This window comes from Clytia hemisphaerica, unplaced genomic scaffold (assembly GCF_902728285.1).
Source record: "Clytia hemisphaerica strain Z4C2 unplaced genomic scaffold, Clytia hemisphaerica genome assembly, whole genome shotgun sequence".
In the NCBI taxonomy this organism is placed as follows: domain Eukaryota; kingdom Metazoa; phylum Cnidaria; class Hydrozoa; order Leptothecata; family Clytiidae; genus Clytia; species Clytia hemisphaerica.
In genome coordinates, this window is record NW_027104138.1 from 526,414 (window position 1) to 549,958 (window position 23,545).

At 37.6% G+C, this 23,545-nt stretch overlaps 4 protein-coding genes across 6 annotated transcripts; all 4 read left to right on the forward strand.

The window, feature by feature from the left end:
* Nucleotides 1-765: 765 nt before the first annotated feature.
* Nucleotides 766-2,933, forward strand: LOC136813697 (uncharacterized). The gene is made up of 2 exons (XM_067070194.1): nucleotides 766-820; nucleotides 1,612-2,933. The coding sequence occupies exon 2, from the start codon at nucleotides 1,619-1,621 to the stop codon at nucleotides 2,663-2,665; it is 1,047 nt and encodes a 348-aa protein (XP_066926295.1). The 5' UTR covers nucleotides 766-820; nucleotides 1,612-1,618; the 3' UTR covers nucleotides 2,666-2,933.
* Nucleotides 2,934-11,237: 8,304 nt separating this feature from the next.
* LOC136813701 (uncharacterized) lies at nucleotides 11,238-13,346 on the forward strand. The gene is made up of 6 exons (XM_067070201.1): nucleotides 11,238-11,427; nucleotides 11,632-11,715; nucleotides 12,041-12,142; nucleotides 12,338-12,451; nucleotides 12,627-12,698; nucleotides 13,189-13,346. Exons 1-6 carry the CDS (start codon nucleotides 11,238-11,240, stop codon nucleotides 13,344-13,346), a joined length of 720 nt encoding a protein of 239 aa, XP_066926302.1.
* Nucleotides 13,347-13,607: 261 nt separating this feature from the next.
* LOC136813698 (uncharacterized) lies at nucleotides 13,608-19,703 on the forward strand. The gene is made up of 5 exons (XM_067070195.1): nucleotides 13,608-13,771; nucleotides 13,942-14,307; nucleotides 18,437-18,731; nucleotides 18,875-19,008; nucleotides 19,298-19,703. The coding sequence occupies exons 1-5, from the start codon at nucleotides 13,700-13,702 to the stop codon at nucleotides 19,700-19,702; spliced, it is 1,272 nt and encodes a 423-aa protein (XP_066926296.1). The 5' UTR covers nucleotides 13,608-13,699; the 3' UTR covers nucleotide 19,703.
* A 34-nt stretch (nucleotides 19,704-19,737) lies between these two features.
* LOC136813699 (uncharacterized) lies at nucleotides 19,738-21,872 on the forward strand. Of its 3 annotated transcripts, none has more exons than XM_067070197.1 (7): nucleotides 19,738-19,846; nucleotides 19,974-20,224; nucleotides 20,372-20,576; nucleotides 20,704-20,784; nucleotides 20,875-20,937; nucleotides 21,156-21,224; nucleotides 21,472-21,872. In XM_067070197.1, exons 1-7 carry the CDS (start codon nucleotides 19,738-19,740, stop codon nucleotides 21,870-21,872), a joined length of 1,179 nt encoding a protein of 392 aa, XP_066926298.1. The 3 variants fall into 3 exon arrangements, with proteins under 3 accessions (XP_066926298.1, XP_066926299.1, XP_066926300.1); XM_067070198.1 differs by having other exon boundaries at nucleotides 21,475-21,872; XM_067070199.1 differs by lacking the exon at nucleotides 20,875-20,937.
* Nucleotides 21,873-23,545: the final 1,673 nt, after the last annotated feature.

Below are 23,545 nucleotides of genomic sequence, written 5' to 3' on the forward strand. Positions count from 1 at the left end.
AATTCAGATGAACACATATATTCTAATACTGCTGCTGCATACAATGAAAATCAAATCCAGTTACTAGATGCCCACATCATCCCTGGTGCCACTTTATACAGTTTTAAACATTCTATGGTAAATTTTCCACTTAATATTATCCTTCTATATCGTCAACAAAATCTTGAAAATGATCTTTTTCTTTACAAAATTCGGCATTTGCGGGACATAGTTGAAAAAACCCATATCATTCTCGGAGACTTTAACAAAAACTATTATACTGCGGAAAGTAGCTTTTTAAAAGAATACCTAGAAGAAGAGTACGAGATGATTGTTAAAGAACCTACTCATATTTCCGGTTCATTGATCGACCATGTTTACGTCCATAAAGATTTAAAAACAGAATTTGGAACTCGAACTTCCATACATAGTATATATTTTTCAGACCATGATGCAATTCAAATAAAATTCAAAGCCTTATTCGAATAAAACCATTATTATTATTATTGTTATTTTTACGGAGTTTCTCTAACCAACCCACCACCACCTCTACTCATATTTCTGGCTCATTAATATAACGACTTAAATTATCATAGTGAAAGCTACTTGCTAGTATTAACAATTTATCAGCATGAATCCTCAGGTAGCGTGTCCTGCCGCCCGGCGCTCGCACCACTATTTTACGCCCGCCATCCATCCGCCGCACGCCCATTGCGTAGCGGGCGTGATGTACCTGATATCAAATGTGCCCAACGCCAAATTTCGAGATATGAAAGGATTCACGTGGATCAAATGGCCTTTCACTCACAAACTACGAATGCAAAGTCAGAGAAATCAATCGGTAATTATCTTTCAATTACTTTTTCTAAGATTACTTTCACTGATAATCGTTTAATCCTAGTAAACCCATTTAGTTATAACATGTTTTATTTCTGTTGCTAGTAAACTAAGGTTTCAGTGGATTTTCTGTAGGGTTCCCACTCTTATGAAATCAAAAAGTGTTTCTTTTGGCACTTTTTTGAAAAGTTATTCTTTTTATGTTATTCTTTTTGCACTTTTTGTGAAAAAAGTGATTCTTTCTGAAAGTGACCACTTTTTGATTTCATAGTGCCAACAGTCAGGGAAAACCAGGAAAGAGGGTTATTTTCACGAAAGTTCAGGGAATTTCTTTCCAGAATCCTTTGAAATTGACGGTTTGTTGCCAATCTTGGAATCCCTATTTTTTTTTAAATTTTCCTTGTCAGGCTTAACCATGATGGTTGGCCCTCAAATAGTATAAATATTACTGATATCGGTCAAAGAAAAAAGTCTATTTTCACCTTGATGTCAGGAAAAACTACACTTTTTCAGTACTTTTGTCAGGGAAAATACTTCTGGGGAACTGCAGGGAACCCTGTTCTGAATTATCTATCCAAATCCTGTTTTGTTGCCTCGAAGCTATCTTTCATATAAGTTCAATGATAGGATTTACCACAATTTCCCAATTTACGTACCAACAATTGTTGCAATGAGCTATATTTAACCTTTCAACCATATTTTGTAAGGGATCCAGACTTCTATAAAATAAAGTTAGAGATATATCACACTTTTCTCTTCATGAGTTTAAAGCAGCTGTCTTTTTTTTAATTTTAGAAACAAAATGGCATCAAAGCGCAAATCAATAACATGTTACATCAACCAAACAAGCCCTATGAAAAGAAAACATATTAATTTTAAAATGCAAACATCTTCAAATCAATCACTGAGACGTGGTATATGTTTCAACACTGACTCGTGTCCAGAATTTAAATCGCTTGAAAGTTCTGGGAAAGCAGTAACACTGCGAAACGTTAAAGAGGTTGTTCCTGATAATCCAAACTTTGCGGAAATCATCTTTGATGATCATTCCACCATTGAAGTTATCGCGCCAGGTAGTATGTCATTTGAGCGACATGAATTGAAATCAGCACCCAAGAAAACTGTTAATGAAATAGCATCTCAGCCGTTTGATCCTATGGACAACTCTGTAACCGTAAGAGGTGTCGTTACTCATGACAAGAAAGTGGTAAATCGTGGTGGTTTTGAACTCCTGGAGGGAATATTTGCTGACTCAACCGGCCAAATGCCAATCTCAATTTGGTCATCCAACATAGAGATCTTCGTTAAAAACAGTGACAGCTGTTTCGAAATGAAAAATGTAGCCATAAAAGAACGAAACGGGATACTGACTCTTACAACAAATTCCAACTCTACAATAACAGCGAACAATCCAGACAAAAAATTTAAAGTGCTGTATGAAAAACTCCGCAAGACACCAATCAAGCCAACTGACACCATTAAAGGCAAAATAAAATTTATGAAAGACTTCACTTGTGGGTCCAGATGTTCCATTTGTACAAGATTGGTTCAACATGCCCTAACCTCGCATAAATTCAGGTGCGTTCCATGCAATTCAATTCAGCCCGTCGAATCAGTGTCAAAAAAGGTTATTCTTGGAGTCGACCATTTGAATTTGATACTCCACAGTGAAGTGTGGAATTACACTTTATTTGGAGAAGAAGAAATTTCAGATTTCCTTCTTGGAAAATTTGTTGATGTAACCTATGTTGTAGAGTCAAACGAAATCACTATTATCAAACTAGCAGATCAAGACACCAGTGGATCAGGAAATCTTGAAATTGTTAAAACTGCTGCAAAACAAAAGTGACAATTTATATTTTAGTGGGTTTTCACTTATATAGTTGATATTCTTTTAGTTTCGTTTAATTTCTTTGTTTACTTTTTGAAAACATAACATTTTTGAAGTGACTGTACTTTGGCTTTGCTTCAAGTTGTCTTTTAAAATTGACATTTGTAGTACACTAGTCAACCTAAAGGTGCACATTTGAATATTGGAGGATGTTTGCTTTTCTTCAGCTTTTTAGGATTTTTTTGTACATTTAAACAGTTCTTGACATTTTATTTTACCTAGACATTTGAAGTGTTAACCCTTGATAGTTTTGTTAATATTTTATTTAAAAAAAGATTTTTAGACATTTTGAACTTAGATATATAAAACTGAAAAACCCTGTACAGTACGAGTTTATATAAAGATTCATTTTACACATTTATAACAAACTCTTGACATTTTTTTAACTAGTTTACTTTAGTTATATATATTTTTAAAGCTTTTTGACATCATTTTAACCTATATTTTTAAAACTTAAAAACCCTGTACAGTAAGAAGTTGCTTCATATATTTTAAATAAAAACTTTTAAAAATTTTTGAACCAAGATATTTAAAACTCAAAAGCCCTGTACAGATAATATGTCTACCAAGATTTTACTTTTTGCATTTATGAAAGCTGTTTTAGATTTTTAACCTAGCTACATTTATTTTATTTTTATGATACGATGGAAAACTTTTGATTTTGCTTTTACCATTTATAGTTAGAAAAAGTTATCAAAATTTAAAATGCAACTTTTTGTCAGAGTATTTTTCTCACCAATAAAGCCCTAACTATTTTAAAGAAATCTCTAAAATCACAGACAGGTCTTGGGGATTTCACTCCATTTGTTTTTCCTTTGAAACTTCAAATCTTTCTTTGAGGCATTATAACAGGCTGTTATGGGAACCACGACACCATTCATTTTGCAAGTTATGGAAAAAGGTTAAAAAATACTAATTTTTGAGTGGCAATAAAGCTCCTGGTGATTATTAGATCTGTTTCGACTTGCTTGTAACAAACTAGATTTTTAACCAACTGAACAAAAAATCTTTGAAATAGCGCGCCATTTTGAAACAACGACGTCATCGAAAAAGTTTTATACGGAAGCACCCGAGTTAACCCGGAACTAACTAGTGGCAAATTTTGCCACTAGTTCGGATTATTTTGTGTGCTACCGTATAAAAGATTACATCATGAATAGATGATGGAAATTTTAAGTCCTACCTTTTTTTCATTCAAGAGAAGCTTAACTTTTAATTTTCCAAAATTTCCTTGTTCTTTGTGCAGAAAAATTTAGTAGGATATTCGAAAATGCTGACGTCAGCAAATACAAAATCTTTGTATAACCTTTTTGGAAAATACACCCAAAGTTGGCAAAAGTCACAAAGTTTCGATACCATATTAGTACGAGCTGGATAGCCATGTGTGAAAAAAGTTTGAAGGGAGGATGATTTGTACCCCCTCCCCATGCCAGTAGTGTTAAGACATTGTGTTTAAAGGGGTGTCCGTCTACTACGCACCGCGAAATCAGTTCCCTTAGTAGGGTATTTCCCGTCCAGGCAAAAAATCCCGCAATTCCGTACAAACATTTTTAAGGTTGAGAGATGAAAGATTCACTTTAGCCCTTTCGGGGCTTTAAATTCAAAGGGTAAAGAACCACAAATTCGACAAACGCTCCTGTATTCCAATATACATGTTTTCGACAATTTGTTGTCCGTTTACGGGTGTTCAAGGAATTACTAAAGATCGAAATTTTATGTTTGTGACACTTTAATTAGAGACAAATTTCATTTGGGCTAAAATAAAAATCTTTTTTATACATCAGTAACAATACCTACAAATATTACATGTAAAAATACTACTGTTGACAATTACATCTCATATGTCTAATTGAATAAAAAACAATCCCAGGAGCTCGAGTTGAATGCAATGCTGCTTTTTCTGGGGAATCCAAATTATAGACGTCCAATTGTTTGATCATTGATCCTGACAATGTAAATAAAAAAGTCAACAGCAGCAATAAAAAAACAAAGGATCTCTTAGGAAATTTCAATTTAATTTTGATTATTTTGCCTGGAAAAAAATTTGGCAAACTGAACGTTTTTGAGGCAATCCCGTGTAGCACCGTTACCCCGGTATTCTCGTATATAGTACGTTCACTCTAACTTGGATAATAGCGAGGTTAAGTATCGGTAGATAACTCAGGACGACGGACGAATTTTTGAAGCCTTCGTTCGCGCTACGGCACTTTTCTACAGGCTAACCCGGAAGCAAGGCAGACATACCCCGGGCAAATATATCGGGTTTGCTCTAGAACACGTTTCCGTTCAGTTTCTCGTTCTAGAGCAAATCCGATATTTTTACCCGGGGTATGTCTGCCTAGCTTCCGGGTTAGCCTGTAGAAAAGTGCCGTAACGCGAACGAAGGCTTCAAAAATTCGTCCGTCGTCCTGAGTTATCTACCGATACTTAACCTCGCTAATGTCTTTTTTACAAACACTCAATTTCCATTGTTTTAGGTGGTTGAAAGAAAAAACTTCCACCTGAAAGTCATTAAAAAAGTTAAAGTAGACGGATTATATTTTTGACCATTATTTGTAAAAGCTGGGCCTTCACGCCCTTGGGCGCCTTGTTTTTTTCTTAAAAGATGAAGCAAAAGTGAAGAAAAAGTGGGGGCGTACGGGAAAGCGGTTTGCCAGTTTCAGCCCTTTTTTCTGTTGGTTTATCCGTGAAAGGGAAACATTACGGTGCCGGTGATTAAGCTGTTTTTGTTTGTTTTATCGGTGATAGAATCGAAAGCTAATCTAATTTTTCACGCGTAGTGTCCAAAATAATTATTTATTGCCATGCGTTAAATTAGAAAAATTATGGTAGTTCTGATTGTACACATCAAAATCCAGAAATACATTTAGGGAAAGAGAACTGAGGGGAAAAATCTTTATTTCAGTTGGTTTCTTTTAGGTACTCTACTAAAAATCAAGTTCAAATCTTTTTTCATCAGTGAGATGATGGGGGGTACTAAGATTTGCCAAAAAAATTGGGGGGATGGGAATGTAGGGGGGTCAAATAAAGAAGGGAGGATAAAAACTTTTTGGTCAACATGAGTCAAAAGATTATGTTTTTTTATTCCAATAAATCTTTTTTTCCTATTTCTCATAATTTCCCATTGATATTATGATATTATCAAAACTTAGATCCATTTATCTGAGGGTTTTGAATTAACATGGTGCTTTCAATATCACAAGGTTCTGGCCGTGGATCGCTGCAAATGATGCGGGTTCAAAACATTTTGAGAATGGGGTGTAATGAGTATATAGGGGGATGAAATAAACCCGGGGGTTTCCAACCCCTCTGCAAACTATGACTTTTATTTAGAAAGCTGTTTGCAATCTCCGATTTTATCAAAACATGTTTTTCTTGGTTATTTTTAGTCGCTCACAGCACTCAGAAGTTCTTGGAATTTGGTTCTTTGTGTTCACTGGCCAGGCAAGGTGAGTCTAGTAAATAATATTCTTAGTGTGGTCGTGTTACAAAAATACAGGCTGTTTGTAGGAAAAGAATAAGATCCAGCTGAAACTTTCTCCAGACCTTCTCTATAGGATGGTTATGCCTCAGGAAAAATTCCCCTAAAATCCCACTGGTGGAACATCCTTTTTTTGGGACATTTCTTTTTTCCCCAGGCAAAATCCTAAGGGCGAAATTTTTTGACAATTTCAAACTCATTTTTAGACATTATCAAGTATACCATTCGAAAGCTCTCGAAAAACTATATAGAAGACTTTTAAACGGGTATAGCCGATTTCCTTACCTAACTCGAGATATTTCATGCGCAAATTCCACTTTTCGCCACATTTTGGTTATTTTGGTCTAAAATTGACCATATATAGCATCTTCTGCGTGAATTATCTTGACTTAGGTAATGAAATCGGCTATACCCGTTTAAAAGTCTTCTATATAGTTTTTCGAGAGCTTTCGAATGGTATAATTGATAATGTCTGAAAATGAGTTTGAAATTTTCAAAAAATTTTGCCCTTAGGGTTTTGCCCGGGGAAAAAAGAAATGTCCCAAAAAAAGGATGTTCCACCAGTGGGATTTTAGGGGAATTTTTCCTGAGGCATAACCATCCTATAGAGAAGGTCTGGAGAAAGTTTCAGCCGGATCTTATTTTTTTCCCTTAAATTATGCTAGACAACCCCACTATCTCATTTAGTTACTCCCTTGAGAGTAGAAAAAAAATTGATCCAAGGAACCAACTCTTTGTACTGTTACATTTTTTGAAGAAATTTTGTTACAAGCCATTGGCTCTCAACAAGGTCAGGACATGTTTGCGACCCTTGCGATTCTGTTGTTACTCCGAGTTTTTGTTGTTCATTTTTAGTCGCTCATTCCATTTGAAAGTATTGGTTGGAAGCAGTTGAATTTGAAATTTGGTTATTTGGTTCTTTGTGTTTACTAAACAGTAAAGGTGAGTCTTGTAATTGGATAAATTTCTCTTTATTTGGGCAGGACTAATCAGATTACCCCTTGGTGCGTTTTCCTCTTTTTTGCTAGGCGATTTTTTTTGGGGGGGGGCTTCCCCTGAGATCTCAAAAAATACAAATGCTAGCACCTAAAATTTTGATCAAGGGTAATATACGATAATATATGATTGTTTGTAAAAATTTGAGTTGGCTACATACCTGGTTGGTATTTTAAAGACCAGACAGGCCTAGGTAGGCCCCAAAAACGCGAAAAGGGTTAAAATTAGGTCATAAATTTTCCAATTTCGCAGATTCCCCAGTGCTTCTGCTTGCTTCCTTTGTCTCAAAGAAAAGTCATTTAGTCTTTTAATGATGTGTCATTTTATCCCAAAACAATGTCAGAGATTGCTAAAACTAAAGGAGAAATAATATTTGTAACTTTTGAAGAAATTCATTTTTTTTGCTTTCTTATCCTTTAGTATCCAAAGGCCTTACGTAAGCCAAAACATAACCGGCGTTTGCGACGACGGGAACCGTCTAGTTACAATCTCCCAATAAATATGTTGAGACCAACAACATTTTTACCTTAGAAATCCGTCCCCCCTGCCCCATTGGCAATGTTGGACAAGAAATACCGGCCGTTAGAGTTCCCAACACTGCTAGTGGGGTAAGGGGGACCGCGTCTCATGTATTTATTGGGGGATTGTCTGATTTTCAAGAAAAAAAAATGAAAGGGACAGGGGGACACAGGGCATACCGAGGTCCAGAAAGTAAGCTGTAAACACAATAACAGTGGTCAGAAATCAAAATTTTTGTCCCTATGTACATCAAAGATATCATAAATTACTAAGCCAGTCATTCCAAAAGGTGTCTTCTGCCCATTTCAGACCCAAACAGGGAGCTTTTTCACTTCAGATTTCCCTGCAAAACGGCCGCCATCTTGAATTTCGAAAAATCTAGAAAATACTTTCACTCTTGCAAAGCACATGCGAAAATAACTTTCGTCACCAGGCCTAATTGCTTCCCAAACCTCTCAGACGAAAATTCGTGATATTTCGTGCATTTTACACCACACCAAAACAAATAGAAAATGGCGGGAAAAATGTTGGTGGGGAATTCAGGGGAGGGGGTGTTTACTTGGGTGGCTCTGGATGTTATGCTTTAAAAGGGGGATGCATGCTCTTAGTTGGGTCTCTGACACCCACAAGGAATGACTTCTTGGCAAATCCAAACTACAAAAGACTAAAAAGACTATAAACATCAATCAATAACAAAAGGTATGTTGCAAAAACTAAGAAATATTTACACTAAAAATGGTGCTTTCGTTTTAAGTCTATGTACAGTTTAAAAGCAAGTGAAGTACTATTCACAAGATCTACTTCAATATAATACATATTAACAGGGGCCCCGTTGCATTGGGGAGGGAACTACCAAGTATGTAAACATCAGCGCTATCCTTTTTTTCAGACCAACCCTGCAACGAAGATGGCTGGCGTTGAGTTTGAGACGACGGAGAGCACATTGAAAGAACTATCGAAAAATTCCATCAGACGTGCCTTTTTATGTCGCCTGAGAGTGATGTTGATGACGAGTTGTTAGAGCCCCCTGCAATTCTGGTTGGAGCTTGTGCTGCATCACCCCCCTGTTCTTCACAGTCTTCTTCTGACTCTTCTAGTTCTATGGAATCAGATTTTGATTGCCTAGATGACGAGATCGACGGAGTTCTTTGCGAGAAACTAAAGACATGGGCACTCAAAAATAATTGTACGAGGGCTTGTGTAAATGAAATGCTAAGTATTGTTGTAGATCTTGGCTATAACGTTCCCAAGGATAGAAGAACACTTTTGAATACACAAAGGACAGTTGTTCAAACAGCGATGGGTCTCGGACAATACATATACATTGGCGTCGAAAGAAGAGTTACGAAACTGTTATCATTCTACGACAATTTAGATTGTATTGCTCTCTTTGTCAATATGGACGGTCTCCCTCTTTTTAAGTCGAGCACAATCAATCTATGGCCTATTCTTATCCAGTTTCACAATTTTAAACCAATTTCTGTAGCATTTTTTTGTGGCAAATCGAAACCTCCTTTCAACGAATTCATGCATGATTTTATTGTTGAGATGAGACACTTGATTAACAATGGGATAACGTTCAATAATGTTCACCACCGCGTATCATTGTTCTGTTTGACATCGGATGCACCAGCACGTGCCGGTATGAAAAGTATCATTCAGCACACGGGTTATTATGCATGTGAGCGCTGTGGTATTAAAGGTGAGAGTGTGAAAAATAGAATTGTTTTTGATAGAAATCAAGAAGGAGCTGATGAAGAACGTACCGATGAACTATTTCGCGAGAATGTGTACGCTATACCTGACGAAGATGGAAAACGTCATCAAATTGGCATCTCTGAGCTTACCGACCTACCTATTGATATGATTAAAGATATTACTCTTGACCCAATGCACTTGGTTTACCTTGGTATCACCAGACGTCTCCTGTACTACATCAAAGGTTCTTTCCGAAAGATTAAAGCTGGGAAGTTATCTGCTGCTTATTTGAACGCCATTTCTGCTGCTTTGAATGCTATTGAGCTTCCGACTGAATTCGCGCGTAAAGCAAGGACCTTATCTGAACTAGATAGATGGAAAGCTACTGAACTCAAGTCTTTTTTGTTGTACACTGGATCGGTAGTTTTGCCACCCTATTTCTCATCGCCCACTTTCAAGCATTTTCTAAGTTATTCCATCGCTATCCGATTGCTCAGTGAAGAAAACGACATTATTAGAAACAGAAACATTGGAGCTGCTCGTGGTCTTTTGAAGTATTTTGTTGACAATTGTCATGTTCATTACGGTGAAACATTTTGTGTTTATAACGTGCATAATGTTGAACACCTTCCAGACGACGTTCAGAGATTTCAGTTACCCTTGATTAAATTTTCATGTTTTCAATTCGAGAACCATCTTCAAAAGATAAAACGTCTTGTTAGAGGAAGAAACAACCCACTCAGTCAGATCGTTAAAAGATGTGATGAGCTAGATGGCAGCTACTATATGAATAAACCACTTGAGTTGAAGTACAAGCCAGATGGCAAAGATTCTTGGTTTATTTCGTTTGATAAACTAGTTCAGCTAATGAGAATAGAGAATAATGGAACATTTCTTTGTGACACGTACAAACTATCCGATCTATCGTCCCACTTCAATGTTTTTAACATCGATTCCAAGCAGCTTGGAATATACTTATTGAAGAGGAACTTGAATCCATCACACGCTAACTTAAGAAAAGAACACTTTCAAAAGAAATGTGTTTGTTTACCGTTTAATAACGATCTTGTTATTATTTCAATGTTACTATAATTCTTCATTTATCATACTACTGATTTCACACCCCTGATGAGGCCCCCCAGCGGCGTCCCGAATCACGCCATCACGCAAAATTTTTCCTCCAAGCACGCGATCACGAGAATCATCAAAATTCAAATCAAGCATCACGCCTCAACATTTTGCTCCATCACCATCTCGCCAAAATCTTAATCACGCGATCATGCCATAAACTATGCTGAATCATGCGATCACGTAGGCTACGTCATATCTCCTGCGCTCCGGGCGTAAAACTTCTAAGCGGAACGAAGGAGATACAACCTAACCTAGCGATCACGCCAAAAAATATCATGCAAACCGCTGGGGCTTCCTTTATTATTCATTAAAATTTAGTGTACATACATTTTTGGGAAACCAGTTCGCGAATCTTCGACGTCACGTCACGAAAGTTTTTACTCGTGAAAGTTTTGTCCAATAACTCTTTCTATATATAGATTTTCGTTCTGTAAAATACACATTATTTATAATTAATGGAAATAGTCTCTCATACACTTCGTCCTATAGTGATATCATACCTTTTAAGCCAATTTGAGTCTCGAAAAACCTTGAAAATACCCGGTAAATGGCCCAAAAAACCTTGAGAAAGCACTAAAATTTTGTCAAAAAAACCTTGAAAACCTTGAAAATGATCAAAAAATTTCCGTAGACACCCTGTGTCATGGAACCCCAAGCTTAGTACTAAAAATAAATAACTAATTTCTGAAAATCTTTTTTAGTAAAATGGCATATGCTCTATTCAAATACACAAGGAAAAACGGGGAACCCCATGAATGCATCGCCCCAACGGATTGGATAAGGGACAGAACGCTTTATTGGCCGAAATATGGTGCGGCCCAAAAATCAAGAGACAATGCGCCTTTGGATGAAAATTGGCCTTCTTATACCATCCAGGAGATAAAAAAGCACCACGGTATGAAATAAGCCCATTTGTTTGCTATTGAATTTTTTATTTTTAATCGTTAACTTGAATTTGATGATGTATAGCATAAAAATATTAGAAAACAAAGGGTAAAACGTAGTAAATGTAGAAATTTGTAGTCTAAATAATAGAGTGACTAAATATTACAGTATGAAGTTTTGAATCATCAATTCCAATCCATTTTTTACTTTTCAGACAACTACGAATACCTTAACGAGTGCTGTTATTCCACGACAGAAAATGATAGCCCTGTCAAGAAAAAACAAAACCAAAACTACGGTTAGTATACACATGCATTGTTCAAAATTCTATTTAAAACATTTAAAACAGAATACCCATGGCTCCGACCCACATAGGGTGCGAGCCATGATACCGTTACTTTTATCGAGGTCTCATACGTTGCCCTTGTTTCTGTAGAATAAGCAAACAGAGTCATGAATTGACGAACTGGCTTCATTTTACATTTTGATTGTTCAAGGGTTCAAACAGAAATTACATTTGCTTTGAAAAATTTTGGTCGAGCTGCCGCAGCCCGTGATTTTAAAAACATATAGAAATGCTTTATTAAGCTACTTATAATTTAAAAACTCTTCTTTTGGTTTAGAAACGAAAAGATCAAAGAGCCCACAATTTTCCGTGGTTAGCAGCGTCCGCCATCCTGCCGTGGATAACCAATCATCACCAGCCGAATCATCTCCTGTCCAAAGTAAGTTAACGATATCATCACACACTCACGTTATAAATTTAGTTTAGCATAATGGCTAGATATGCCTCACTTGTAAATGGGGAAATGCTCTAACCTTTCGAGCATTTTTGCAAGATCATAAAGTTACTTCTATTTTCTTGTTTGAATCAAAGTACTGTAAGTCAACAAAATAATTCATTCCTTTTTTGACCGTAGGGAGAAACACAAATACCGTTGTGCGGTCGAGTTATTCGCCAATAACCAATAATCACTACACCGAGCAAAATGCTAATGCTTTTTTACTGTCGTCAGCGATGAAGACTAATGCAGGTATTTTATTTTCTACGTAATTATAGAGAGATAAACAGTATAATGATAATCATCTCCTCGAAACTTAAGGCAAAGCTTGTGAATACATCTTTCAACTCTTACGGCACAATAAGTGTAAATTCTGGTAGTATCTTAAGTGTTTGTTCTTTCTAACATCTATTACGTTGGCTTTCAGATCTCGGCTTCGACCCAAACGATTGTATGGCTCCGGACGACCTTCTCAACCAGTCTTTACCTGGTGGGTCAGGTATACTTTCGTTTTTCGTTTTTCATATAAGATCATTGATGTTGTGATGAATGATGGCATAGTGAATTTCTAGTTTGTTATTTTTTGATGATGATTTATGTACTCTTTTGTGCTAAATTGTAGGGGAGGGTGGGTACTTCAGGGAAAAAGCCATAAAATGGGGGGGGGGGGCTCATTATAAAATGATATTGGGGTGATTTTCCCAAAAACCCCTAGGAAAATGAAGGTTTTGGCACTTTTTCAGACTTTTTTGGGAAAAATTCATAAAATGAGGGGGTTATTATAAAGTGAAATCGGGGTGGTTTTTTTCCAAAAATTGCAAAGTGACCCTCCCCTACAATTAAGCACAAAAGAGTATTTGAATTATCTGTTTTTTGTAAGATAATGCACAAAGATATGAGCGAAGATCTCTAAGATCTCGTATTCATGGCTGAAAAGATTTCTATGCTTCACATAACATTTCTACAATTTCATTGATTTTTTTTCGTAGCGTCTCAAACCAAGGCACAATGGGATTCGCCCAGCAATCATTTTAATGGTGGAAATATGAGGAACACTCGTAAGTTTGATTATTTAAAAGGCTTGCAAGTCCAAAAGATGGAACAGATGCCAATATCGCGACACTCATCAATGCAGCACAAGGATTAGATACGAAAATTTCTTTTTTCACTGTATCAAACATAAGATGTACAATTGGTGGAAGTATACCATCGGATTATTCTAAATTTGAAGAAGTAGCTGCAGCAACTGGAGGTAAAATATTATTAAATCCATTTAGTGAAAGAAAATTACTTCTTATCATGGAGATCGAATTATCTAATATAAATCAAATTGAACTGTTAACAATCTCTTATTTAAATAAGAATAAATAATATTCTTATAAAAACTTTATACCTAGAAGAACGGTACGAAAAAATCTAGTTCCCACTTACAATTGCACAAACAAGGAACTTGTGTGTTGTCAAGTGAGAGAAACGTTATTTCGCAGAAGATTTTTCATCATGGCCAGACCAGCACATGGATTGGAAAATAAAAAGGTCATAGCAGCTTTAGAAAGCAACATCATCTTAAACGTAAGTGACTTTTACACGAAATTATTTCAAAGTTTATTTGTCTCTAGTTCAAAGAGATCAATTTTACCTATTTCGATGTTTTATTTATTTGGCGACGTTTTTTTCGTCATTTGCTTTTTGATGGAAAATAATGTTCTCATTCAAAAAGCCAATTTTTTTTTAACATTTAGATACCGAGATCATGTCACATTCTCTCCGTGAGGCTCATTTCCCTTGGAGGCGAATCTTTACCACTTCGCAAAGATATCGATATAAAAATAGGAAAAACACCTGGTGTTGAATTTGTCATATCGTGTCTGACCGGTTCAGAGAACAACGCAAAGAAAAAGAAAACGGAAGAGGACACAAGAGAGGAAAGAAAGATCAAGAAAGGGGTGGCGTATTTTGTGGTCATGAAGCAAAAAAGTATCGAAGACGAGATAAGACGTGTTATTGCAGGCGCAGGCTTTAAATCAAAAATCACTTACATCGGCCCGCGTGGAGAAAACAGAAAAGCGACTGACATTTCTTTGTCCAGGCTCAAAACTACGATGAAGGTATACTTTGAAATTAGCTTTCCTTATTTATTCTGATCGATTTTCATGTCTGAACTTTTTGCTAAGCTTTATTCAGGATTTTCTATCAAGAAATAAACGTAAGCAGCTTTCATTTTGTCACTTTGAAAGTCTTTTTTTGTAAAATTTATGCAATTTAATATGCGTAAAAGCAGCCTGAAACGGCTGTAGCATCGTCAATTTGGAAACTATTTCATTTATTTGTAGCCCATGGTAGCCTATAATCATATTTGACACAGCCTAAAACGGCTGTAATATCATGACTTTGAACATTTTCAACTTTTTTTTGGTAGCCTATGGTAGCCCAAGTATAGCCCTGCCGTAGCCCAAGGTTTTTAGCTTGGCTTTGCTTATATAGCCCTGTAGCCCTGGATTTTGGACATGAGAATCGTATTTTATCCTGACTTTGAATATTTTCAACTTTTTTTTGGTAGCCTATGGTAGCCCAAGTATAGCCCTGACGTAGCCCGAGGTTTTTAGCTTGGCTTTGCTTATATAGCCCTGTAGCCCTGGATTTTGGACATGAGAATCGTACTTTATCCTGACTTTGAATATTTTCAACCTTTTTTTGGTAGCCTATGGTAGCCCAAGTATAGCCCTGACGTAGCCCGAGGTTTTTAGCTTGGCTTTGCTTATATAGCCCTGTAGCCCTGGATTTTGGACATGAGAATCGTATTTTATCCTGACTTTGAATATTTTCAACTTTTTTTGGTAGCCTATGGTAGCCCAAGTATAGCCCTGACGTAGCCCGAGGTTTTTAGCTTGGCTTTGCTTATATAGCCCTGTAGCCCTAGATTTTGGACATGAGAAACGAATCTAAGTTGGCCTAAAACGGCTGTAATAGCATGACTTTGAACATTTTCAACCTTTTTTTGGTAGCCTATGGTAGCCCAAGTATAGCCCTGACGTAGCCCGAGGTTTTTAGCTTGGCTTTGCTTATATAGCCCTGTAGCCCTGGAATTTTGACATGTGAAACGAATCTAAGTTGGCCTAAAACGGCTGTAATATCATGACTTTGAACATTTTTAAACCTTTTTTTGGTAGCCTATGGTAGCCCAAGTATAGCCCTGACGTAGCCCGAGGTTTTTAGCTTGGCTTTGCTTATATAGCCCTGTAGCCCTGGATTTTGGACATGAGAATCGTACTTTATCCTGACTTTGAACATTTTTAAACCTTTTTTTGGTAGCCTATGGTAGCCCAAGTATAGCCCTGACGTAGCCCGAGGTTTTTAGCTTGGCTTTGCTTATATAGCCCTGTAGCCCTGGATTTTGGACATGAGAATCGTACTTTATCCTGACTTTGAATATTTTCAACTTTTTTTTGGTAGCCTATGGTAGCCCAAGTATAGCCCTGACGTAGCCCGAGGTTTTTAGCTTGGCTTTGCTTATATAGCCCTGTAGCCCTGGATTTTGGACATGGAATGAGAATCGTACTTTATCCTGACTTTGAATATTTTCAACCTTTTTTTGGTAGCCTATGGTAGCCCAAGTATAGCCCTGACGTAGCCCGAGGATTTTAGCTTGGCTTTGCTTATATAGCCCTGTAGCCCTAGATTTTGGACATGAGAATCGTATTTTATCCTGACTTTGAATATTTTCAACCTTTTTTTGGTAGCCTATGGTAGCCCAAGTATAGCCCTGACGTAGCCCGAGGTTTTTAGCTTGGCTTTGCTTATAGAGCCCTGTAGCCCTGGATTTTGGACATGTGAATCATTATTGTAAACTATGATTTTTCATCCGTTCATGACAGTCTTCACTTATGCTGAGATTTCAAAAACCAAGGGCTACAGGGCTTCTCAAACCTTTTCAAGCTAAAATCCAAGGGCTACGTTAGGGCTACGTTCGGGCTCCCAAGGGCTATTGTACTAATACTAACTTTACATTTTCTATGGGCTGATACTTCGACCGTTTTCTGATGACAGTCTTCGCTTATGCTGAGATGTCAAAAACCAAGGGTTACAGGGCTTCTCAAACCTTTTCAAGCTAAAATCCAAGGGCTACGTTAGGGCTACGTTTGGGCTCCCAAGGGCTATTGTACTAATTCTAACTTTACATTTTCTATGGGCTGATACTTCGACCGTTTTCTGATGACAGTCTTCACTTATGCTGAGATGTCAAAAACCAAGGGCTACAGGGCTTCTCAAACCTTTTCAAGCTAAAATCCAAGGGCTACGTTAGGGCTACGTTCGGGCTCCCAAGGGCTATTGTACTAATACTAACTTTACATTTTCTATGGGCTGATACTTCGACCGTTTTCTGATGACAGTCTTCACTTATGCTGAGATGTCAAAAACCAAGGGCTACAGGGCTTCTCAAACCTTTTCAAGCTAAAATCCAAGGGCTACGTTAGGGCTACGTTCGGGCTCCCAAGGGCTATTGTACTAATACTAACTTTACATTTTCTATGGGCTGATACTTCGACCGTTTTCTGATGACAGTCTTCACTTATGCTGAGATGTCAAAAACCAAGGGCTACAGGGCTTCTCAAACCTTTTCAAGCTAAAATCCAAGGGCTACGTTAGGGCTACGTTCGGGCTCCCAAGGGCTATTGTACTAATACTAACTTTACATTTTCTATGGGCTGATACTTCGACCGTTTTCTGATGACAGTCTTCACTTATGCTGAGATGTCAAAAACCAAGGGCTACAGGGCTTCTCAAACCTTTTCAAGCTAAAATCCAAGGGCTACGTTAGGGCTACGTTCGGGCTCCCAAGGGCTATTGTACTAATACTAACTTTACATTTTCTATGGGCTGATACTTCGACCGTTTTCTGATGACAGTCTTCACTTATGCTGAGATGTCAAAAACCAAGGGCTACAGGGCTTCTCAAACCTTTTCAAGCTAAAATCCAAGGGCTACGTTAGGGCTACGTTCGGGCTCCCAAGGGCTATTGTACTAATACTAACTTTACATTTTCTATGGGCTGATACTTCGACCGTTTTCTGATGACAGTCTTCACTTATGCTGAGATGTCAAAAACCAAGGGCTACAGGGCTTCTCAAACCTTTTCAAGCTAAAATCCAAGGGCTACGTTAGGGCTACGTTCGGGCTCCAAAGGGCTATTGTACTAATACTAACTTTACATTTTCTATGGGCTGATACTTCGACCGTTTTCTGATGACATTCTTCACTTATGCTGAGATGTCAAAAACCAAGGGCTACAGGGCTTCTCAAACCTTTTCAAGCTAAAATCCAAGGGCTACGTTAGGGCTACGTTCGGGCTCCCAAGGGCTATTGTACTAATACTAACTTTACATTTTCTATGGGCTGATACTTCGACCGTTTTCTGATGACAGTCTTCACTTATGCTGAGATGTCAAAAACCAAGGGCTACAGGGCTTCTCACACCTTTTCAAGCTAAAATCCAAGGGCTACGTTTGGGCTACGCTCGGGCTCCCAAGGGCTATTGTACTAATACTAACTTTACATTTTCTATGGGCTGATACTTCGACCGTTTTCTGATGACAGTCTTCACTTATGCTGAGATGTCAAAAACCAAGGGCTACAGGGCTTCTCAAACCTTTTCCAGCTAAAATCCAAGGGCTACGTTAGGGCTACGCTCGGGCTCCCAAGGGCTATTGTACTAATACTAACTTTACATTTTCTATGGGCTGATACTTCGACCGTTTTCTGATGACATTCTTCACTTATGCTGAGATGTCAAAAACCAAGGGCTACAGGGCTTCTCAAACCTTTTCAAGCTAAAATCCACGGGCTACGTTAGGGCTACGTTCGGGCTCCCAAGGGCTATTGTACTAATACTAACTTTACATTTTCTATGGGCTGATACTTCGACCGTTTTCTGATGACAGTCTTCACTTATGCTGAGATGTCAAAAACCAAGGGCTACAGGGCTTCTCAAACCTTTTCAAGCTAAAATCCAAGGGCTACGTTAGGGCTACGTTCGGGCTCCCAAGGGCTATTGTACTAATACTAACTTTACATTTTCTATGGGCTGATACTTCGACCGTTTTCTGATGACAGTCTTCACTTATGCTGAGATGTCAAAAACCAAGGGCTACAGGGCTTCTCACACCTTTTCAAGCTAAAATCCAAGGGCTGTTATTCCTTGTTGTGATAGCATTGCAAGTTCTATTTCTGCACTTTTAGGATTACAACAATGCGTTTGGTAACGGTTTGGCAGAAGAATTTGACCAACCAGTTTGTGAAATAGTCACGTTTAGGAGCCAGTACTATGAAGACATCCGTTGCTGGGCACAAGCGTTGCGCACTGTGAATGTCAACTTTGTAATCATATGTGGTGCTCCATCAAGCCTAGAAGAGGTGTTAAAAAATCGCACGCCAACAAATGCGGCTTGTTTGGCGCTTGAATCATTGAAGACGGCAATGAACGAAGCAAAGCATGCTGTTTTTCGCGGAAACGTGTACAGAAGAGTTCCCGGTGGTAAGTTTGGCATGTTTCATATCCTTTAAAATGAGAAAGTTTAGAATTCAAGTTTCATCATTGGCACTTTCAAGAAAGTAAAGAAAAACAATACTCTTCAATATAACTAGTTGGCTGATCAGTTTTACTATTGATATTTTTAGCTGCTTTCGCTTATGAAAAGATGGGGCCGGCAAACACCTATGTCCGGTCGATTGTCGTCCTACCGGATATCCGTGATGATATTTATCCTCATTCCGAGGCACTGATCCGTCTATTGAAAGACACTGGCTGCAATGTAAGGAAAAGTTTTATTCCATTTCATATATTGCCTTCCCAGCTGGCACATAACGTTGTTTCAACGTTTAAATAACGTTCACAACGTTCATATAACGTTAAATGAACGTTGAAACAACGTTGTGTGCCAGCTGGGTTCTAGTCATGGTCAGAATATTGAAAATACCTGATTTCGATATGTGGAGTATTTAGCAATTCAGAGTTAAGTAATTGGTCAAATTACATATCTTAACTCGTGGAAAAACATAAATGGAAACCATAACCAATTTCTTTTTGTCCCTCTGTTTTAGTCCATCAGACAACTTGCATTTGATGCGGACATCATTGAGCTACCCGGTGAAAAATTTTTCAAACTATCGAGCCAATGTCTCACAAAATGTCCGTATAAAACCAGTGATGTCGGCAAAATATCTCCGAGAATCTTCATAAATGTGCCCGAGCGTGTCAACGTGTCCGGTGGACCGTTTGCGGAAGCCATCCACAACAGCTTCCCCGAGATCAAAGAAAAAATGAGGTTTATTATCAAGTTTTACCAATGTCTCCTGGCGTTCCAGTTGCCACCAAAAACAAAAAAGCTCACGTTGGTTGGGCACAAAAATTCTGGAAAGACGACATTCGTTAACGTGGTTCGTGGCCTACACACCCTGAATTTATCGCCACACTTTCAAAAGAAAAAGTTTTTGGTATGTCGATGATTCACGATCAGACTCAATTTCTTTTTATCGACGAAATGAGTCCTGAAATCTTGACGGCTAGTCAGGCCAAGATCCTTTTGCAAGGCGGTCAAGTGACAGTTTCCCGGAAGAATCAGGACCCAGAGATTGTTGAGAATCGGGCTGGTGAGTACAGTGATTTTGTTTAGCTTGTTTTCTTATTTGCTTTTTTTCCAATGGTTGCTTTGAATATAGCCTTTTTCGCGTTGTGGAATAGACACCCTAAGTGACTACGATCATTCTTTTACGTCAGGTATTTTCATCACATGTAACAACCGTCCGAAATACGGCGACGATCAAAAAGACGTGGAAGATAGGATGGAGTACATGCAGACAAAGGAAATTCCTGAGGACGAGCGTGACTCGTTTGCAGCCACATGGATCCGTGAGCATGCGTTTGAATGCCTCCTCTGGATGTGCAATATGATGCGCGAAAATGATGAATTTATTGATGAGAAGGAACTGTTCTTTGTGAAAACAGTTGACGACTACGTACCAGTAAAGGTAAAGTTTTATGTTGTATTTTACGTGAAGTTATTTAGTTTAGAGTGATGTATTTCATTTTTGAGCACTTAATTTACAGAAACAATTAACTTGTGGTAACTTAAACACTGTCATTTTTGAATTTAAAACCACTACCGTTTCTTCTAGATTAACGTGTGTGTACCAGATGAAGAACTTCGAAAGCTCGCTGGTATTCGTGATAAAAAATCAACCAACAAGACAACGCCGCCCGTGTCCAACCGAATCGATACAACAGCTTATATAGACGATGGTCAACAACCGGGCTTTTCAAAGTGGTCAGATGAGCACAATCCACCCCAGTGTGATTCAACTGATTCTGAAGAAAGGACAGGTAAATTTTTCATTTACTTCCTAAGTGACACTTGAAATTAAATGTGCATTTACAAATGCATCAAAACACCTAATAACAGGCTGTCGAAACTGTCATTTGTAAGACTTTTTTTCCTTTTCGTTTTTAGCTGAGAGACTACGACGACTAAAGGAGAGAAGACGGGTACGAAAGCGTCACATTGAAACAACTGACGAAGACACAGAAGAAGGTAACTCTTTAGACATTGAGACTCTTGGTAATCATTCATCTCTCCATTAGATATTTTTACTTAAATACGTCCAACACTTTGCTTTTTTAGAACAACCTCGAAAAAGAAATTCATACGAACACGAGAACGAAGAGGAATGTCATATATTTGAAGGTATAATCTTTTGCCCTGATATTGCAAGGATATATAGACTAGAGGCTCGTGGATCTATTCAATGTGGATATTTTTCTGGCCATTCAAACCATTATACACTTTACACAACCTGTAAGAGACATGTGTTTTTTCGAAAGGATTACTTTCAAGGATGTTCGGGAAAACTTCAGACCTCAAGTCTAGTTGCTGAACTAAAATTTATTTTCCTTGTATTTTAGATGAAGAAGATTTGTTATGCGGGGTCAATGAAACAATGAATGCCTTGCTGGCTCATCTTGACTACGCTGGTGAGTAAAGACTTTCTTCTAGCTCTCTGGAAAAGAAATAAACATCATCCAAAATCTCTTAGGTTTATTCATTTGAAGCTTTTAGTCGTTATATAGAAGATATAGATCAGAACTTTGAAACGATTTAACTCATTTCATTTTAAATTTTGAAATTCCATAAATGGTTTTGGGAAATTGTCCTGTTCAATGTTTTATAAATCAACTTGTCAGTGATTGAACATAACAAGGCTTCTTTTCAACTTTCTAGAAGATGGTGAACAAGTAGATTTCGTGGCTACTTTCCTCACGACGAGCCGCGCTCATTTCCTACGAAAAGCGGAAAAGAACGATCGCATTTTCAAATTCACCGAAATCAATACCGTCGAGTACTGGGCGGAAATGACTCGAACAATCGTGAAATGGTTCGATAGAGGTCCAAAACGCTTGACTTTTGCTCACTATAACACCTTCCATGACAACATGGCTCGCCACGGTGGTGTCAAAAGGCGGGGGGCAAAGCCTGCTATTGATTGTTGGTTTCTGGTTGCAGGACTAGTTCGCGATGGATTTGATGCAAAATCATACCTAGCTATGTTCCCTTGGATAGAGAACGACCTAAGGGCAATTCGCAAACACTTAGATATTAAAACTGAAAGAAAACTTATTTGAAAAAAAGTGCTTACGTTTCATATCCCTTGACTAAATTACCAAAGAATATTTTGAAAATTTTGGGTACTTAATTTTTCGATATAAAAGTCACGAACAAGACTTGCCTCGTTTTGAAACTATTACCAGAGTGATTATCTCTCTCGAGACCCTAAATCATACTTTCATGAAAAGAATGCAACTTTATGTAATCCCGTTCTTGTGAGTAAGTCGCCATGGCATTACATCGAAAACGAGGCAAGTGCTGTTAGCGACGTAATTTATGAAAAGGTCTATTGAATGAGTACTCGGATAATGGTACTGTTAATTTGTCCGTAAAATAAAGGCCAAATATTTCGACGTATCATTTTTTCAAACCTTTGATATTTGACCTTTTCTAAAATTCTTCACGTAATCAATAGATCAGAAAGGTTTTAGCCATGATTTTATGGACAATTATTGGACAAAAATTAAATACAAAGCCTGTCGAATTATTCTGTTAAATATTTCGAAAATTGAGTATAGAATTTGAACAAAATAGAACTCTAAGATTTAAAAAATAAAAAAAAACTCAATATTTAAAACTTTAAAACTGCTAACAAAGTTATTTGCCTTTTCTTCGTTTTGCCTCACTTGGTCCTTGGTACTTGGAACAATTTCCATCGACAAAGTCGGTTTTATTTTCGATAGGAGTTTTGTTGTTTTGATCTGTCTCACTTGAACAATTCACATTGTCTGTTGGTTTTTCGTTTTCCTCGTTGCCGTCTTCGTTCGCTTAAAGCGGACTTTGTAAACTTTCTTACGACGACTCCAGAATTTGACAATCTCCTCCACAGTCGTTAGGCTCTCTGGAATTTCTTCATTTTCGGTTTCTGAGGTCACATAGCCCTCCGAAACAACAACAACGTCGCTCATTGCGATGTTAGCTCTTCTCGGGTGAGAAGAAACTGATTATTTGCTCTAAAAGGTTCCTTTTTATCATGACCTTGGAATCTAGTTCCCAGGTCTAGAGGATCACTTGACCTTTGTACTGTAACGTGTACAACATTGAATGGCTAGATCAGCTAAGCATATTTTAACACAAGAAAAGATTTTTTATTCATCATTGTATCAAAATGAAGACAATGCAAAGAGGTATAGATCCAATCAAGTCCCAGATCGAAAATTACATTTTATTGAAGACGAACACAGGCTGGAGAATAACAAACGAACAAATGAATTTTGTTTCCCAAAAATTTATCTTTTTCAAGTTTTAAGTTTAGAAATACGAAGTGAAAATACAAAATTATTTCTTTTTAGATATATTTACAAGTCTTTGCCCTAGTCAATAGTGTAGCAGTCTTTCGTGTGGAATGAAATAAAAACGCAGGATCGTTTAGAATGATTGTCCATTTGGGACCATGTTTTTGTAATCCAGCTTTGAGAAAATTATCCTCCATTGCGGAAAACGGGACTTTCGGGGCACGTTTGTTTTGGCCTGGCTTTTTCTGCTCCGAACTTTGCTGATTTGGTGAGCTAGTCGAACTATGCTGTAACTCTTGATTCTCCATAACAAAGTCCGTGATAGTATCCTTCTGTGGAATTAAAGTAGAAGGCGATTTTGAAATGTTGTGTAAAGTTTCCAATCCTGCACTGTTATTGGTCAGTTTTGCAATCAACTCCTTAGCACTTTTGGCAATCTTTTGTGATTGAAGTTT

Coding starts and splice junctions, on each gene's coding strand:
- LOC136813701 (XM_067070201.1), top strand. CDS start 11,238: ATGGCATATGCTCTATTCAAATACACAAGGAAAAACGGGGAACCCCAT. Junction 11,428..11,631: donor GGAGATAAAAAAGCACCACG/GTATGAAATAAG, acceptor TTTACTTTTCAG/ACAACTACGAATACCTTAAC. Junction 12,143..12,337: donor CGAATCATCTCCTGTCCAAA/GTAAGTTAACGA, acceptor TTTTGACCGTAG/GGAGAAACACAAATACCGTT.
- LOC136813698 (XM_067070195.1), top strand. CDS start 13,700: ATGGCCAGACCAGCACATGGATTGGAAAATAAAAAGGTCATAGCAGCT. Junction 18,732..18,874: donor GTACAGAAGAGTTCCCGGTG/GTAAGTTTGGCA, acceptor TGATATTTTTAG/CTGCTTTCGCTTATGAAAAG. Junction 19,009..19,297: donor TGAAAGACACTGGCTGCAAT/GTAAGGAAAAGT, acceptor CCTCTGTTTTAG/TCCATCAGACAACTTGCATT.
- LOC136813699 (XM_067070197.1), top strand. CDS start 19,738: ATGAGTCCTGAAATCTTGACGGCTAGTCAGGCCAAGATCCTTTTGCAA. Junction 19,847..19,973: donor GATTGTTGAGAATCGGGCTG/GTGAGTACAGTG, acceptor CTTTTACGTCAG/GTATTTTCATCACATGTAAC. Junction 20,785..20,874: donor TGACGAAGACACAGAAGAAG/GTAACTCTTTAG, acceptor TTGCTTTTTTAG/AACAACCTCGAAAAAGAAAT.
- LOC136813697 (XM_067070194.1), top strand. CDS start 1,619: ATGGCATCAAAGCGCAAATCAATAACATGTTACATCAACCAAACAAGC.